The sequence below is a fragment of the Schistocerca piceifrons genome, chromosome 2 (genome assembly GCF_021461385.2).
Source record: "Schistocerca piceifrons isolate TAMUIC-IGC-003096 chromosome 2, iqSchPice1.1, whole genome shotgun sequence".
NCBI lineage: Eukaryota > Metazoa > Arthropoda > Insecta > Orthoptera > Acrididae > Schistocerca > Schistocerca piceifrons.
The window spans coordinates 146,565,267-146,583,626 of record NC_060139.1 but is presented as its reverse complement, the minus strand read 5'-3'; the positions used below and the strand labels follow the sequence as shown (position 1 = coordinate 146,583,626).

The window sequence follows — 18,360 nt, the reverse complement described above, 5'->3', positions numbered from 1 at the left end:
ACGTTGTGTGATGGATAAAAATAGTTCCAACGAATAAGAGATTACTTTTGCAACAATGATTCGGTTACAGTATGAGATTGTTATTTAGTATATAGTGGAACAATATACATTAGTATATAACAGGAGACATTGTTGTATCAGAGGAAAAATGTTTCATTGATGGGCTTGTTAAGTTGGCTGCTCTGTCACTGACTGCGGTGTTTATTAGTCAGCTGTGTTATATCATCACAAAAGTAAACCACGTTGTATTGTAGGCTTCGTTGTTTAGTAAACATAGTAATAGGTTTTGCTTTCTGAAAAATAATGGCTTCCCGTGATTATAGTATAATTGAATATTATGCCGAACATGAAGGATATAGATGTGGATATTGCAAATCGACGGATACAAACTATAGTCATGGTATTTGTTTATAACTGCTTGCTGTTCTTGCTCGCTGTTACGAAATGTTCCAACAATTATGAGAACAATATTTTCAGGTCTGTGGGCTCATACAATGACTGTCCAGGATTACCAAGACATAATTGACCGCGGTTGGAGGAGAAGCGGACGCTACTGTTACAAGCCTACAATGCATGTGACATGCTGTCCGATGTACACAATCAAGTAAGAGCTCGCCACAGTGCCGCGAAAAAAAGAAAAAATAATCATTGTTACGCTATGTACATATAAGAGTCGGTGACGTGTGTTACATCAGTGGTTAATTCGCCTCTTATTTACATCAGCCTTAATAGTTTGCTCGTTCAGCTTCTTCGTTAAATGCATTCTTCATTAATGTGTCAAACTCAGCTGTTGATGTATCAGAGTAAATTAAATCCCTCTGGCATCCACCAAGAAGCTGAGTGTCTTACGGATTTTAAAAAAGTCGTAATAAAGGATGTGGAAAACGTTGTATTGTCATTAAAAAAAAATAAAAACTGTGCTGAGTGGGGTGGCATACATACTGAAGTTGTTAAAACAGTGTGTGGCATTATAGCACCTCCCCTTACTAAAATATCCAACCATTCTGTTGAACAGGTATGCTTTCCTGATGTTTTGAAGTATGCTGAAGACAGACATCTGTTGAGGAAAGGATCGAGGGGAGACCTGGGGAAACTATTGGTGTACTTCTGTTCTTTCAGTGCTGTCAACAGTGTTAGAGAAAGTAGCTGCAAACCAGATCAAAAACTTTATTGTAAAAAATGATATTATTACAAGTGACCATTTTGAATGTAAACCAGGAAGAAACACTCTGAATGCAGTGAATAACTTCACTGAAATATTGGCAAATCATTGGATCAGAGGAGTAAAGTTGCAGGTATCTTCTGTGATCTCTCAAAAGCATTTGACTCCATGAACCATGACTTGCTAATCTACAAATTATACAAATACAGGATTAAGGACAATGCTCTAAATTGCCTAACATTATACTTACACAATCGTAAACAAAGGGTAATTATCACATCAGAGCAGTGAATTATTATTCTAAACCCATAAATGTAAATTCCACATCAGTTCTGTTTGTAGATGATAATTCTGTTTTAATTGTAGGTGACAATATAGAAAAAATTCCAAGATCCATTGTAAGCTCACTGTATACCTTAGAAAACATGCTCCAGTTAAATGGGTTGAAACTTGACTTGAATACTTCATTAGATGTGGGATAATTTTCCGGGGAAGTTCAAGTACTGTATCTTGAATACTGAAACTGCTTAAGAAAATTGTCCGATACATGTGTACTGCACAGCAAGCAGTCTTTTCGCCCATTATTTTGAAAAATACACGTCCTAAATGTTCCCATCATATACATATACGAAATTATAATCTTCCTAGACAGCAGATAAAAATTATTTGAGGAGAATCGTTTTAACCATACATATAACATGAGAAATAAAAATAAGTTTATACTACTCACACACCAGTTGAAATTATGTGCACAGACTCCTCAGTATATGGGGATGACAATATATAACTAGTTAACTGGCAAAAATCTATTTAATATGAAGCTAAAAATTTTAAAAATGAGGCAAAAGCAAATTCTAAGGGAGAAATGTTGCTATCCAATAGAAGAATTCATAAAGGATGAAATGATAATTTGAACAAGGGGTAATTAAGTGTTATATTTTATTCTATATATAACAAAATTAGAGAAGGAAAGTTGCTACTCAACATATAGTGGAGATGCTGAGTCACGATAGGCACAACAAAAAGTTTCACACAATTATACCTTTCGGCCATTAAAGCTTTTGTCAGCAACACACACACACACACACACACACACACACACACACGACTTGCCTTGCACATGTCAGAATATGCAGTCTCAGACAACTGAAACCACACTGCGATCAGCAGCACCAGTGCATGATAGCAGTGATAACTGTGTGGGGGGTAAGGAGGAGGCTGGGAGGGGGAGAGATAGTATGGTGGGGGTGGCAGACAGTGAAGTGCCACAGTTTAGGTGGAGAGGGGGGGAGGAGGAAGTGGAAAGGAGGGAAATAAAAAGAAATTGGGGGTGGCAGTGAAATGACGGCTGTGTAGTGCTGAAATGGGAACAGGGAGGGGGTTGGATGGATGAGGACAGTGACTAACGAAGGTTGAGGTCAGGAGGGTTATGGGAACATAGGATGTATTGCAGGGAAAGTTCCCACCTGTGCAATTCAGAAAAGCTGATGTTGGTGGGAAGGATCCCTATGGCACAGGCTGTGAAGCAGTCATTGAGATGAGGGATATCATGTTTGGGAGCATGTTTAGCAACAGGGTGGTCTACTTGTTTTTCAGCCACAGTTTGTTGGTGGCCATTCATGGGGACACACGGCTTGTTGGTTGTCATGCCTACATAGAATGCAGCACAGTGGTTGCAGCTTAGCTTGTAAATAACCATGACTGGTTTCAGAGGTAGCCCTGCCTTTGATGGGATAGGTGATGTTAGTGACCAGATTGGAGTAGATGGTGGTAGGAGGATGTATGGGACAGATCTCGCATCTAGGTCTATTACAAGGGTATAAGCCAGGAGAAGAGGGTTGGGAGCAAGGGTTGTGTAAGGATGGACGAGTATATTGTGTGGGTTCGGTTGACGGCGGAATACCACAGTAGGAGGGGTGGGAACGATATTGGGCAGGACATTTCTCATTTGCGGGCACGACGAGAGGTAATCAAAACCCTGGCGGAAAATGTAATTCAGTTGCTCCAGTCCTGGATGGTACTGAGTTACGAGGGAACTGCTCCTCTGTGGCCAGACTGTTGGACTTTGGAAGGTGGTGGGAGACTGGGAAGAAAAGGCATGGGAGATTTGTTTTTGTACATGGTTGGGAGGATAATTATGGTCAGTGAAAGCTTCAGAGAGACCCTCGGTATATTTTGAGAGGGACTGCTCGTCACTGCAGATGCGACGACCACAGGTGGCTAGGCTGTGCGGAAGAGACTTCTTGGCATGGAATTGGTGGCAGCTGTGGAAGTGGAGGTATTGCTGGTGGTTAGTAGCTTTGATATGGATGGAGGTACTGAGGTAGCTGTCTCTGAGGTGGTGGTCAACATCTAGGAAGGTGGCTTGTTGGGTTGAGTAGGGCCAGGTGAAGCAAATGGGAGAGAAGTTGTCGAGGTTCTAGAGGAATGTGAATAGGTTGTCCTCACCTTCAATCCAGATAGCAAAAATGTCATCAATGAATCTGAACCAGGTGAGGGGTTTAGGATCTCTGGATTTTTAGTAAGGATTACTCTAGATGGCCCATGAATAGGTTGGTATAGGATGGTGCCATGCGGGAGTCCATAGACGTACCCCAGATTTGCTTGTAGGTAATGCCTTCAAAGGAGAAGTAATTGTGGGTGAGGATATAGTTGGTCATGGCGACTAGGAAGGTGGTTATTGGTTTGGAATCCATAGGGCGTCTGGAAGGGTAGTGTTCAATAGCAGTGAAGCCATGGGCATTAGGAATGTTAGTATACACGGGGGTGGCATCAATAGTGACGAGCAGGGCACCGTGTGGTAAAGGGACAGGAACTGTGGAGAGTCAGTGGAGGAAATGATTGGTATCTTTTATATAGGAGGATAGGTTCTGGGTAATAGGTTGAAGGTGTTGGTATATGAGAGAAGAGATTCTCTCAGTGGGTGCACAGTAACCGGCCACAATGGGATGTACTGGATCGTTGGGTTTAGGGAGCATTTAGAAGGTGAGAGTGCAGGGAGTGGTAGGGGTAAGTAGAGAGATGGACTCTGGGGAGAGGTTCTGGGATGGGCCTAAGGATTTGAGTAGTGCCTGGAGATCCTGCTAGATTCCTGGAATGGAGTCACTGTGGCAAGGTTTGTAGGTGGAAGTATCTGACAGCTGACAGAGTCCTTCCAACATATAATCCTTGCAGTTCAAAACAACTGTGGTGGAGTGTTTGTCTGCAGGTAGGATTATAAGGTCAGGATCAGTTTTTAGATAGTGGACTGCAGTTCTTTTTGCGGATGTAAGGTTAGTTTGCATGTTGAGGGATTTGGGGAATGATGGTGAGGCAAGGTTCGAGGTTAAGAAATTCTTGAAAGTTAACAGGGGGTGATTTGGATAGAGGAGTGAACTGAGTTAGGCAAGGTTCAATATTGGTCTTTGGTTGAGTCTGATTGGTTGGGTTGGTGGCGAAAAAGTGTTTCCACTGTAGGGACTGGGAGAAGGAGAGAAGGTCTTTAACTAATCCTGCATGATTGAATTTGGGAGTGGGGCGAAAGGTGAGGCCTTTGGAAAGTACTGATATTTCTGTGGGACTAAGTCTTCTGAAGGAAAGGCTCGTGGCTGTGTTGTGGGTCTGTTTAGGGTCTGGGTTCTGTGTAGTGGTGGGAGGGAGTTTTTGAGGGTTAGGTAAGTGCAGTAGGTCTGCGAGACAAGGTTTGTCAGGTATGAGGGGATGTGGGGGAGGTTTGGAGGTTGTTGTAGATGTGGTGGACAGTGGTGCTCGGAGGTGGGAATAGGAAGTGAGCAGGATGGAGATCTTTTTTGAACTGGCGTTGTGCATGTTGCTCAAGTACATCCATTGTTACATTCCATCCTGGATTTTCCATTGTTTGATATACAACAAAATTGTATTATTATTATTATGCTGTTTTCTAACATCAGCTGTCCTTTGTTTATGGTGAAATTTTACCACAATTTGCCAAGTCTCCTGTACTTGAATCAAATGATTTAAATTATGTACATTATGAGACAAATAAACCACAATTCACTTGTCGGCCCCAAAGCTGAAGAAACACCTTTCATCTACTGCTGAACATTTGCAAAATGCTCACAATCTAGTATTGAGGTTATCAAGTTATTTCCATAATTGAAGACAGGAAGAGTAAAGGGCCATTCCATGTGGTGGAATAGTTCAATCACAACAATTTTCTGTGTAATTTTAATTTTTGTAAGAGGCAAACTGTTAATATATGTTGAAGCTTAATGTACTATAGTAAAAAGAATGTTTCTAGCATTTGTAGACTTAGAGAAAGCTTGTGACAATGTTGACTGGAATAGTCTCTTTCAAATTCTGGAGGTGGCAGGGGTAAAATACAGGGAGCGAAAGGCTATTTGCAATTTGTATAGAAACCAAATGGCAGTTATAAGAGTTGAGGGGCATGAAAGGGAAGCAGTGGTTGGGAAGGGAGTGAGACAGGGTTGTAGCCTCTCCCCGATGTTATTCAATCTGTATATTGAGCAAGCAGTGAAGGAAACAAAAGAAAAATTCGGAGTAGGTATTAAAATCCATGGAGAAGAAATAAAAACTTTGAGGTTCGCCGATGACATTGTAATTCTGTCAGAGACAGCAAAGGACTTGGAAGAGCATTTGAACGGAATGGATAGTGTCTTGAAAGGAGGATATAAGATGAACATCAACAAAAGCAAAACGAGGATAATGGAATGTAGTCGAATTAAGTCGGGTGATGCTGAGGGTATTAGATTAGGAAATGACACACTTAAAGTAGTAAAGGAGTTTTGCTATTTGGGGAGCAAAATAACTGATGATGGTCGAAGTAGAGAGGATATAAAATGTAGACTGGCAATGGGAAGGAAAGCGTTTCTGAAGAAGAGAAATTTGTTAACATCGAGTATAGATTTAAGTGTCAGGAAGTCGTTTCTGAAAGTATTTGTATGGAATGTAGCCATGTATGGAAGTGAAACATGGACGATAAATAGTTTGGACAAGAAGAGAATAGAAGCTTTCGAAATGTGGTGCTACAGAAGAATGCTGAAGATTAGATGGGTAGATCACATAACTAATGAGGAGGTGTTGAATAGGATTGGGGAGAAGAGAAGTTTGTGGCACAACTTGACTAGAAGAAGGGATCGGTTGGTAGTACATGTTCTGAGGCATCAAGGGATCACCAGTTTAGTATTGGAGGGCAGCGTAGAGGGTAAAAATCGTAGAGGGAGACCAAGAGATGAATACACCAAGCAGATTCAGAAGGATGTAGGTTGCAGTAGGTACTGGGAGATGAAGAAGGTTGCACAGGATAGAGTAGCATGGAGAGCTGCATCAAACCAGTCTCAGGACTGAAGACCACAACAACAACAGTAAAAAGAATATTATTTCTTTCTTATAGAATGTAAAACAAAGCAGTACCTCACCTAATACTAAGGAATTTATAAACAATCACATGCGTGATGGAACAGGACTCAGTAAAAAGAGTAATTTCATCCTTTGGAGTGTAAGGTGGAATTCTTATGAAAATGAATTATTGGTAGCGGCAATTTTTTTTCAGTTTTGCATTAGGGGTGCTGCTTGGTTATGCAAATCATGTAAATACAATAGATCAAATAATTAATATATTAAGAATATATATTTCTGTGATGGAAAAGGATAGGCAGAGTGATGGAATGGGACAGGTGTGGTTATCCTCTACTCAGTTTGAACAAAACTAAGTTTTTTTTCCCCGACAAGTGACTTACATAATATCTTACATAGATGTCAACATTATGGAGTTACAGGATAAATTTTTAATGTTTATGCTGCAGTTGTGACATCTAACCTAGGAAATAAATCTGACGATTGTCAATGTCAGGGGTGGAAAGAACTTTCGCAGTGTCAGATTGTAGTACACAAGATGTATCATTACCCTAAAACTAAATTTTAAGTCTATTTTGTTTTTCAAAATACATAATTTCGTACTCGTCTCCATCAGTTCTCACAATTTGGCTTATGACTTGGTTGGTTCCTCTTTTGGCAGCAAACTTAACCATAAAGGGCTCAAATGAATTGTATTTTTCTTTTGAAAAGGATCATTCATTTTGCATTTGGATACTGTGTGTGGAAAAACAGTTTATCTTTTTGCACTGATTAAGCATCAGGAATTGTATGAATATGCCCCACAGCATCATCAAAACCCCTCTTTTGTATTTGTACTTCATCTTACATTTACAACATCACAGTGGCAGATTTTGAAACTGTATGATCTCATTCATAAAATGATTTAGCATCAGCGATATAGAATTTTTCACTCAACGCAGCATGCCACACATAACGTTTTAATTCTCCACCTATACCATCAACCTTACCTTTACCATGGCTTATAGCCAGGAAATTCCATGTTAATAAAAGCTGCAGTTGCACTTGAATTAAGGTAGTGTTGCTTAACGTATACCATCACTTGAATTGACTGGCTGGTCCATCTGAAAATATGTCTGTAACCTTCACATTTGGAAACTTCATTTTAATTGTAATTAATAGTTGTTTTAGAAAGGCATTGCATATTTGTTGTGAGAAAGTTCATCACTGATTATAGCATAACTTTGGAGAACAGTAGGAGATATCCAGGCAACAGCTGTAAATATGACAACTTGTTGTGAACCCCAGAATTCAGACTGGATTCTGTCTTGCAGTCACACTGAATAGTTTTCAGCGAAATCTATTTGAACCACTTTATTCTTTTTTTCTAAGAAGCAGCCACTTTGCATTTTTACTAAGAAACAATGATTAATAAATTGAGGTATGTTGCTGATTAGCTCTTTGAAAGCTTCTGATTAAGTGTCTTCTTTCACAATTTTAGCAATCCTCCCTTCAACATTTTTCCACGTGTCTCATGTTAATTCAGCCACTGCCAAACTGTGGCCAAGAGCAAAGTAGAGCACACTGAGGCACAACATGCAGCTGAACACAACACACTTGATTTTAATGGCTGCTTCACTACCCAAACCATAAGGATCCTTCCCCCACCACTAGCTTTTCTGAACTTCACAGGTGGGAGTTATCCCTACAACACTTTCTCTGCTCCCGTAATTATCCCGACCTGATATTACGGTAACATACTATCCCCACACCCTCCACCCAAAAGTTTCCACCTCCTCTGTCCATTCTTCTCCTACCTATTCTCGTCTCCCACCGTGTTTAATTGCAGCCCTCTGCCAACACATATCTGCCTGTCTTTCCTCGCTCCTCTTCTTTTTTGATCCATTTTTCCCCATCTCCCTGCCCCCAGCCTTCCGACACTGTGCCTGTTGCTATTCTAGTCCCCGCACACTCCACCAGACAGCCTTCATCGCTGTCTCCACCTGTACACCATCTCCCCCCCCCCCCTCCCCAAGATTACTGCTTGCATCCCACATGATAGTTGCATCCCGCATCCTGGCCCGAGGTGCTGGATGCTGGAGTTCACAGGTGTGTGTTTGTGTGTGTGTCTTTCACTGATGAAGGCTGTGGCTGAAAGCTTTATGTAAGTGTCTTTTAATTGTGCCTGTCTGCAACTTGATGAGTCTTCCTTACAGTAAGTAGCAATATGTCTTTTCCTACATTGTTGAAAATCTAGAGTATAATTTTGATTCATCCTCATTATTCTGTTTGGTATGGGTCTCACATTTGTTAGAAATATTCTATGTGAAAAGTCATGTATATAGGATACTCCACAGCTTGTATTTATTTGATTAATAATATATTGTTGAACGCCATGAGCTGCACTTCAAAATTATATTTGGGCATATAGTCCATCATCATTGGCATGTACTGTGCATGTCCAAATCAAACAGTATATCCCAGTATATCCATCAAGTACAAAGTCCCTATAATTGTTGAAAACAATTTGGATCTTTGCACGACACAGATCGTCATGTGTACATGTTATAGTTGTGAAATGTACACTCTTAGCGGTCTGTGAACTGTGAACTGCAGAGATCCACATCATTTTTAGCCATTATTAACAGAGTAGTGTCCATTACCAGCAGGAAGTGTGGCTATTTAGCATTTCCAAGCTGTAATGTGTACCCACGGTGCTCTGTGTACTGCAGATATCCACACTGTTTTTTACCAATATAAAGATTTTATACTTGGCGGACATGTCACTTGATTTAGATATGCAAAGTATGTGCCACTATTTGCCCAAATGTCAGTCTAGCAAATAAGTGCAGCTCATTGTGTTCAACAAAATGTTGTTTAACAATATTCTACAGAGGTGTGCACAAATGTTTTGTAAGTAGTCTTCCTTGTAGATTGATTACATATCTCTAATTCCTATTAGTGAACCAAAGTGTGCCACCTGCTTTGCCTACAACTTGACCTATGTGATCACTTCATTTCGTATTTGAACAAAATGTTACCCCTGGATGAGTGTATGAGTTGACTGACTCCAGTTGCATTTAATTGATATTTTAGTCACAGAACACTATTTTTTTTGTGAAGTGCACAGGTTTAGATTTGTAAACATTTAAATCAGGCTGCCATTCTTTGCACCACTTTGAAATCATATCAATATCTGATTTTTGTCATCATACAGTACTTCACATTAGATAACTGCATCATCTGCAGAAAAGTGTAGATTAACAATAATGACCCATGTCATTACTACACAAAATGAGCATAAGTGACCTTTACACAGTTCCCTGGGGAATGCCTGAAGTTACTTCTACACCAGCTGATGACTCTCCGTCCAAGATAACAACCTACATCCTTTATACAAAGAAATCTTCAATCAAATCACAAATTTTGTTCGATATCCCATAGGATAACACTTATTATTTCAGAAGGCAAGAAATACTGCATCTACCTGGCTGCCTGTATCCATAGCTTTTCGAATGTAATCTGAGAAATGCACAAGTCGGGTTTCCCATGGCTGATGTTTCTGGAATCCATGGAGGTTGACATGAAGGAGGTCATTCTGTTTGGGATACCTAATTACGTTTGATTTTAGGATATGTTCTAAAATTCTGCAGCATATATCTGTCAAAGATATTAGACATTAGTTTGTGGATCACTTCTTTTACACTGACATACATGGGTGTGAGCTGTGCATTTTACCAACTACTTTTACAGTTTTAAAAACTTTGTTTTGTGGGTGTCCACAGCCTCAGTATGCTTTGAAAATGAAAATATGGTCAAGTGGGCTGTGATCTATTTATTGTCCATGCTTTTAGCCAATTTCAGCCTTGGGTTATTTTCAAGCACATTTTACGCTTCATTTTATTGAAGCAGGAAGCTTAAAACATGTGCTTGAAAATGACCCATAGTTGAAATTGGACAATTGCCTGCATAATAAACAGATTACAGTCTGCTTGACCACATTTTAACTCTCAAAATACTTTTATGGTTAATAATGGGGCTAAGTCACTGACAAATTATGTGGAGAATCCATTAGGGGTTCCATTGGGCTCATCAAGATTTGTTCAACTCTAGCCATTTTATCTGTTTCGCAGTAAACCACTCATCATTGCACCATCGCAAAATTTAAACTGGGGCAGTACTCATGGATGTTCCTGTGTAAAGGAACATTTGAAAATGGAGTTCAGAATTTCTGCTTTTCATTTCCTTCCCTCATTTTCATTTTTCCAAGAGTGTCAGTATCGCTAATTGCCTTTACATTTGGCCAGAATTTCTTTGGCTTTTGCGAGACATCTTTTGATAAGATTCTGCTTTGGCAATTGTTAAAGGCTTCACACATAGCACTTCTGACAGCCAAACACATTTCTTTTATCATTTCTCTGTTTGCAGCTCAATGCTTCATTTTATACCTATTATTCAGTAGTCGTTATTCCTTATAGAGTTGATACACAGCAATCAATATACCTCCCATTGTGAACTGTTATCTAGGTTCATATGTAAGTAGTGCTGATGCATGTACTATAACAACAAATTTTATTCTATTGTGAATCCTATTACTTACAATGCAGTGGTGACGTTCAGTCATAAAATTTAGGGAATATGATGTAATTGGATAGATAAAAAAATCTACTCACCAAGTAGTGGCATGAGAACACACATATTAAGGTATTGATATTTGCAAGTCTTTGGGCTCCTTCTTCTGACACAAGGGTTGAAGAGGGAGGAAGAGGAGTAAAGGAAAAGGACTGATGAGATTTAGCAAATGCCATGGTAAGTTTCCTCTGACCCGCAGTTGTGGGCAACTTTCCCCACTTTGTAAATCTCACCAGTCCTTTTTCTTGCACCTCTCTTTCTTTCCCTTCAACCCTTCTGCCAGAGGAAGGAGCCACTGGCTCCGAAAGCTTGCAAACTTCAATACCTTCATGTGTGTGTTCTGCTGCTGCTGCTGCTGGTCGTGGTGAAAGAGAGGGAGAGAGAGAGAGAGAGAGGATGTATGTGAGAAGGGGGAGAGGCTGTCCTTTGCATAGTTTGCATTACCCTTCTATGTATTTATTTTGTCTACTTTGACGTAGCATCCATTCTTTTCTTTGTGTTTCTGTTTGTAACTTAGTATGTATAAAAATTGATTTTGAAACTCTGAGAATCATTGTTTACTTTTATTTTTTAATTAGTCACAGTGGTAACATCTGGTGGTTCATAGAATATTTTATGTTTGAAGTTCGCTGTGTTCTCTCCATTATAACCTGTTTGTCTAATTGTTTTTGTATTTTCTTTTAATAGTTTTGTTTGTTGTAAACTTCAGATGTGAAGCCTTGGAATTTAAAATATCCAAGTCACAGAAGAAGGTAATCAAACGATTTAATCGTTTTCTGGCTCATGGTTTGTCCAAATCAAATGATGATGCCTTATCTCTTGAAGGATCAGAAGCTTCAGATGACCAAATTCAAGGTACTACATTAACTAGTTAAATATTCATAAATCACTTTAAGATGATGGAGAATTTGTTTGGTTCACAGGCTGAAACAGTTTGTTTTGTTGTACAGTTAGTCACTATATGTATCTGCTTGCAACCAGTATAAGGGAAAGTAAATAAAGTAGAGAAAAAGACTGTAGTTTAATCATTAAATCATAAAGACAATATGTTTAGAGCCCCTACCAGAACATCAAATCTGTATATGAGGCTTGGAACTTTAATAGTGGCAACTATTTATTTACAGCTCATACAAAATAGATACGTGTTTCAAAGTTTTATTGACCTTCAAAGTAGTCACCAGCATTGTGTATAACCTGTTGCCAGTCACGTTGAAGTCGTAGGATACTCTTTGCAGTGCCAGTTGTGTTGACAGTTCAAGCAGCGTGGTCTATTGTCTGACGAATTTGTAGCAATTCTGAAGCAAATGCTGTTCATTTTTGGAACACAACCTAGGACCAGCTTAAGAGACAGAAGTGATGACACTTTCTGCAGAACCTGACCATCATTTTGTAGGATAATGCTCAAGCACGTACAGTGCAAGTTGTTACTGATTTGTTTGACTGATGGTGTTGCTAATTGATATACCACCTGCTGCACTCCCTTGACTTAAGCCCTTGTGAGTTCAACTTGATTTCTAAACTGAAGTACACACTTCAAGGCATTCGCTTCAGAGCTGCTATAAATTTGTCGAGCAATAGACCGTGCTGCTCCAGCTGTCAACACAACTGGTACTGCTAAGAGTATTCTACGACTTCCACATCGCTGGCAACGGGTTATACACAATGTTGGTGACTACTTTGAAGGTGAGGAAAACTTTGAAATATGTATCAATTTTGTACGAGCTGTAAATAAATAGTTGCCACTATTTAAGTTCCAACCCTCGTATAACGGCTGATTAAAGATTAAAATATATGTATTGGATATATGCTGCCAAGTTAAGGGCTTACTGCCAAGCTGGTCTTAAAAGTAAAGAGAACATGTCAGCAGGACACAAACAGATGAAGCAATACACATGAAGAATAAGGAGAAACCAGTGTAGACATGAACTCTTTGAATATGTTACTCATTAGAATTGCCAGTAATATCAATGACACTAACTGCAGAGAGGACAGAATAAGTAAAGCGCATCAACATCTAATTTAACTGGAAGTAGAGAGAGAACTAATCAGGATGTGAAACAGAAATCAACAGCATTTGACAAACTCACAGGCTGTGTTAACGAAACAATAGAAGTGCCTGCATAGACCAAATACTGTCTGTCATTTGGACTGGAAACAAGATGCCAGATTGTCTAAAAACAACCGTTCAATGTCAGAAGGTGACAAACAGGAAAGTCTTTACAGTGTTGCTTCAAGAAAACACTGTCACTTTACTTTCATAAATGAAATTCGTTGAGTAAGATCCCAAGTGATTAAGCAATTTGAGTTGCTAGATCTTATTTTGAACAAGGCAGGTAATGGAAATAATTAAATTATGGTTTCTACTACTTCTTCTTCTTCTTCTTCTTCTTTCTGAACAGGTCCATTAACAAGCATGTTTAAGCCACTAAGCGAGCTTTATGCTGTCTCCCATAGTCATTTCTGTTCTCTCTTCTGTTGCACATTTTCTTCATTCTCCTTTTGGAACATCTTTTTCTTAAAAAAAAAACCATCACACTTGTAATTTTATTTCTGTATTTTGTTCTTTCTTCAATTTTTCATTTATCTATGCTAATTTGATGTATGTCTTCATGCACTTCCATAATTGGATTTACATTTCTATTTTTCAAAATGCTGTATACTTTTGTCATTCTGTGAGTACTTCATCTCTGCATGTGCCCCCCAAAAAAGGTCTTATTTTCCTAATTTCAGATTTTATTTTTTCTGTGTGAATGTATACTTCTGTGTTCATTCATAATGTTTCTACTGTTGTTCTATTTTCTAATATTTTCTTCACAATCTTGCCTTAGTTTTTCCTGACTTTTGCATTTGCTTTCAATAGAGCATCATTAAATTATTGTCACTCTCTTCAAATGTGCTAGAAAAGATAACATAAATAGGCTAGGGAAAACATATCTGTAGTAAGAATGTTAGAGTAGATGCATGGGAGTACAGGAAGGCCTCTTACTTTGAAATAGAAAATGGCTTAATAGAATGGTTTGGAGTAATGTAATCTATTCAGAAAGAATTTTTTTTGGTTCTTACCTCATTTCATCATGGCTGTGGAGAAAATAATGAAGACCTATGAATGAGATTGAGAAGGGTTAGACCTCTGATGTGAATTTACTGATGGTGCCATTATGTTAAAGAAAATAGAGGAGACAGTACAGAAGAAGCCTCAAATGTTGAAAATTTTTATCAAAAAATCAGTGCATTTAACAGTATTAATGGCACGTAGAGAGGAGGTGGAGGAGGAGGATGGGGAGGAGTTTCAAACTTAATTCTGGAAGGAACAAGGCTTGAATCAGTTTCAAAGAATCTTTGGAGTTTGACATCAAATGACAACAATGTAAAGCATAAGTTCTCAATAGAATACATACTTTCTGCTTATCCTTGCTTGTGGATTTAAAATATAGGAAAAAATAAAATTATAACAGCAGAAATAAAGTTCATCAGAAGCAAGATCTGATGGATGTAAAATATAAAATAGACAATGAAAAAGTAAAGTACATGGAATAGAGTCATTTTACAGGTACAGCTCCAGTGACGGGACCAGAATTATTATAAAGAACACAAGTGCAGAAGGACCCTACTTTTATATAGATGTAGTTTAAAAAAAAAAAAAAAGGCCCAAGGGGTGATTAGGGTTGGAGTGCTTTTACTGCATATTCTGCCCAGGAGGTCCTTGACCCTACCTCCTCCACCGCACGTCCTGGCTGTCCCCTGCTATTCTGTTGTACTTTTAGATGCAGTTAGCCTCCCCTCCTACATACTCATTCACTGTTTTAGGATAACACTCTGATGTAAGAGAGATCTTAAGAATTCCTTATCCTTGATACAAGCTGATGTAGAAATCTATTGCTCTCATTATATCTCTCAACTTACTTTATTATTGTCTGCCCTATTGGTGTTCATTACATTGTTAGCCTTTTCCCTTTCACTGTTGTGGTTATCCTCGCCACCTGTCTTGAAGGAATTGTGTGCATAACAGTCCAACCCATATGCTTTTATATCTCATGCAATTATTTCTCATAGCTGGAATGCATATTGCTTTCATTGCCTCTGTTTTACCACTTCTACATATTTTTACAGTTTGATCAAATTTCTAGCAGATGTCACCAACTTCAGGTGAACAAGGCACAGCTGACCTCACTGTTTCTTCCCTTAAACCCAATCAGTCAGTTATCAGCTTCTATCATAAAGCCTTGCCACACACTCACAGTTCTGGCACTGCTGACCTTACTGTTTCTTCCCTTAAACCCAATCAGTCAGTTATCAGCTTCTATCATAAAGCCTTGCCACACACTCACAGTTCTTGCAAAAACGCCGTTGCAGCCCTTTCGCAAAAGCAAATTATGTCATTTAAATTGGCTTGCATGCTCTTGATAACACAGGAACAGCTAAATTAAGAAATTGCATAAAATGTACATTAGACCAAAGATTGTACCCAACATGCCAGAATGTGAGTCACAAAAAGTTGTTGCTCTGTTATACTCTGATGATGATTATATGAAGACTGCAGGAAGGATCAACTCAGGTTTGCTAAGTCTTGTTCATTACACTCTAAAATGTCAAAATCTCCAAATAACACCCACAAGGCTGCATAAAACACAATATTTATCTAATGGTCAACAATGAAAGTTTCTTTAAATTCTGAGACTTGTAAATGTTGGCAGCCCTACAGACAAGCGACTAGAGCAAGTTTTGGTGTTCTCGTAAAGATAAGTCATTTTAGATTATAAAAATAATTAGTTTAGTACTGTTACATGGTAAATAGGTGTATCAGTGTGCTTTTTAAGCGTACCTTTAAAGGTTTCATTTTTCTTTACATAATATAGCAGAAAACGTGAAAAGATCGTACAGTTGGGTTACAGCCGTATTTTCTGTTTGCGTTTTGCCGCAGCAAATCTATATAATTTCGTTTAGTTGTTCTTTGCTCTCTCCAGCAATTTAACAGTAGTGTACCTCTTCCTTATTTAACTCACATTTCCAGAAAGTAGCATGAAGTTTAAGTTGTTGTTTCAGAAACTTTGCACTCTTGTTTTTGTTTACATACAGTTGCGTATAGGCCAAATTTGTGGAAATGGCTCTGAGCACTATGGGACTTAACTACCGTGGTCATCAGTCCCCTAGAACTTAGAACTACTTAAACCTAACGAACCTAATGACATCACACACATCCATGCCCGAGGCAGGACTCGAACCTGCAACCGTAGCAGTCGCGTGGTTCTGGACTGCGCGCCTAGAACCGCTAGACCACCGCGGCCGGCCCAAATTTGTGGAATCATATTTTTGTGTTTATCTGTAATTTAACTGACTTATTCTCAATAAACTATTACATTTATCATGAGTGAAAAGTGCGTGACTTCCCATAGACTTGTTAGGTCGGGGCTCTGGTGTGACGGGTGCTATAGTTTTTTCCATGTGGGTGACTGTAGTGGCATGGGAATGGGGGCAGTAAATGAGACTCATCAGTGGTTTTGTAGGATATGTAGTAGAGATTGGAAGACACTAGAACAGGAGGGGAAAATTGCCGCCCTTCAGGCTGAGTTAGACAAGGCCAGGGGAGATCTTGACAGGTTAAGGAGGGAGAAGGGTAAAGAGAGGTGGGAATTGGCAACAGGCAACAGGAGGAACAGGCCTAGAACTTTGTCTGACAGCTTTGTGGTGAGTGTGGAGAATAGGTTTGACCTGTTGCCACAGTTATTAGAAGCTGGTGAGCCTCAAGCAGTTGCAGGTGTAGACAGGACACAACAAACTTTCAGCAGCAAATTGAAAAATAAGAATGTAGGGAAATCAGTAAAGAGAAAGAAAGTATTGTTGTTAGGTAGTTCCCATGGAAGATGTGTTGGCCAACTTTTCCAGGATGAACTAGGATCAGAATACCAGGTCACCAATTTTTTTAAAACTAGATGCTGGTCTTGAGCAAGTGACAGAGGATTTAGGATCACTTTGCAAAGATTTCACTAAGGAAGACACCGTTGTTATAGTGGGTGGACCAGGTAATAGTATTGACAGAGATCCTGGGTACAGTATAGCATGTGACCTAGCAAAGATTGCATCAGCATCGAAGCATACTAGTGTTGAGTTTGTATCTCTTTGTGGGCACCATGACCGACCTCATCTGAACTCTTCTGTCAAGAGAGTTAATTTGGAGTTGGAACAGCTGCTTATGTATGGTGCAGGGTCACACATTGGTGTGTTTCCTGTTGATTCTCTCAATAGGTGGGATTATACTATGCATGGCCTTCACCTCAACAGGAAAGGGAAGGGTAAACTGGCTGGGAAAATAGCAGGAAAGTTAAAGGGGGGAGGCACTGTAGTGAGTGATAAAATACCAGTGGTTATAGGCTTCGGAAAAGACCCTTTTTTAGGGCAGGGAGGACAGAAAGAAACCAAGTTTTAAGAGAGTTTAGGATTGAGACAAACCTTCAATTTGAGAAAGAAATCATAAAACATAATTCTAGCTTGTTACATTAGCATAAACAGCTATTGGTTAAGAATTTTCAACAATCAGCAGAAATTTCAACTCTACCCATTTTAACTCAGTCAATGTGAAATGTCAGCTATCTTTATTGCATCAGAATATTCGAGGACTGAGAAATAAAATTAATGAATTAAGTATCTGCATAGATGAATTAGAGTCCTCAAACCCAGCTGACATAATCTGCCCATCTGAAGATCATGTGACCACTGGTATAGAACTTTTTAAGTGTTACAGGATTTAGGTTAGCACCTCACTTTTGTAGAGCAGAAATGGAGAAAGGAGGAGTTGCCACATCCATCAGGAACTGTCATAAATTTAAGAGCATAGGCATTCATAGATTTTGCCTAGAACCATATATGGAAGCATGTGTAACAGAAGTAGAATTTCACAAAAAACCCTTCATAATATTAAGTGTATATCGAGCACCTGCAGGTAACTTCAATCTGTTCATAAACCACCTTGAAGCTGTACTGGCCCATTTAACAACCAAAAACAAAGAAATAGTGGTTGCTGGTGACTTCAGTGTAGATTTCCTTAAAGACTCTCCCATAAGAACTTATTTGAGTCAGTAACACTATCATTCAACTTAATTCCCACTGTTAAGTTCCCCACTAGGGTAGCCAAATGCTCACAAACAGCCATTGATAATATCTTTATAGAAAAGTCCAATGAACAAAATTATATTACAAAACCAATAGTCAATGGCCTCTCAGACCATGACATACAGTTCCTTCTGTTAAATCTTAAT

The 18,360-nt window shown here is 39.0% G+C and overlaps 1 protein-coding gene across 2 annotated transcripts in view; it reads left to right on the top strand.

The window, feature by feature from the left end:
- Positions 1-200: 200 nt before the first annotated feature.
- Positions 201-18,360, top strand: part of LOC124776731 (arginyl-tRNA--protein transferase 1) — a 164,208-nt gene continuing 146,048 nt past the window's right edge. For both annotated transcript variants that reach the window (XM_047251850.1, XM_047251849.1), the window contains exons 1-3: positions 201-400; positions 478-604; positions 11,817-11,962. In XM_047251850.1, coding sequence (XP_047107806.1) covers positions 304-400; positions 478-604; positions 11,817-11,962 — 370 coding nt within the window. In that variant the 5' untranslated portion in view covers positions 201-303. The remainder of the gene's footprint in view (positions 401-477; positions 605-11,816; positions 11,963-18,360) is intronic.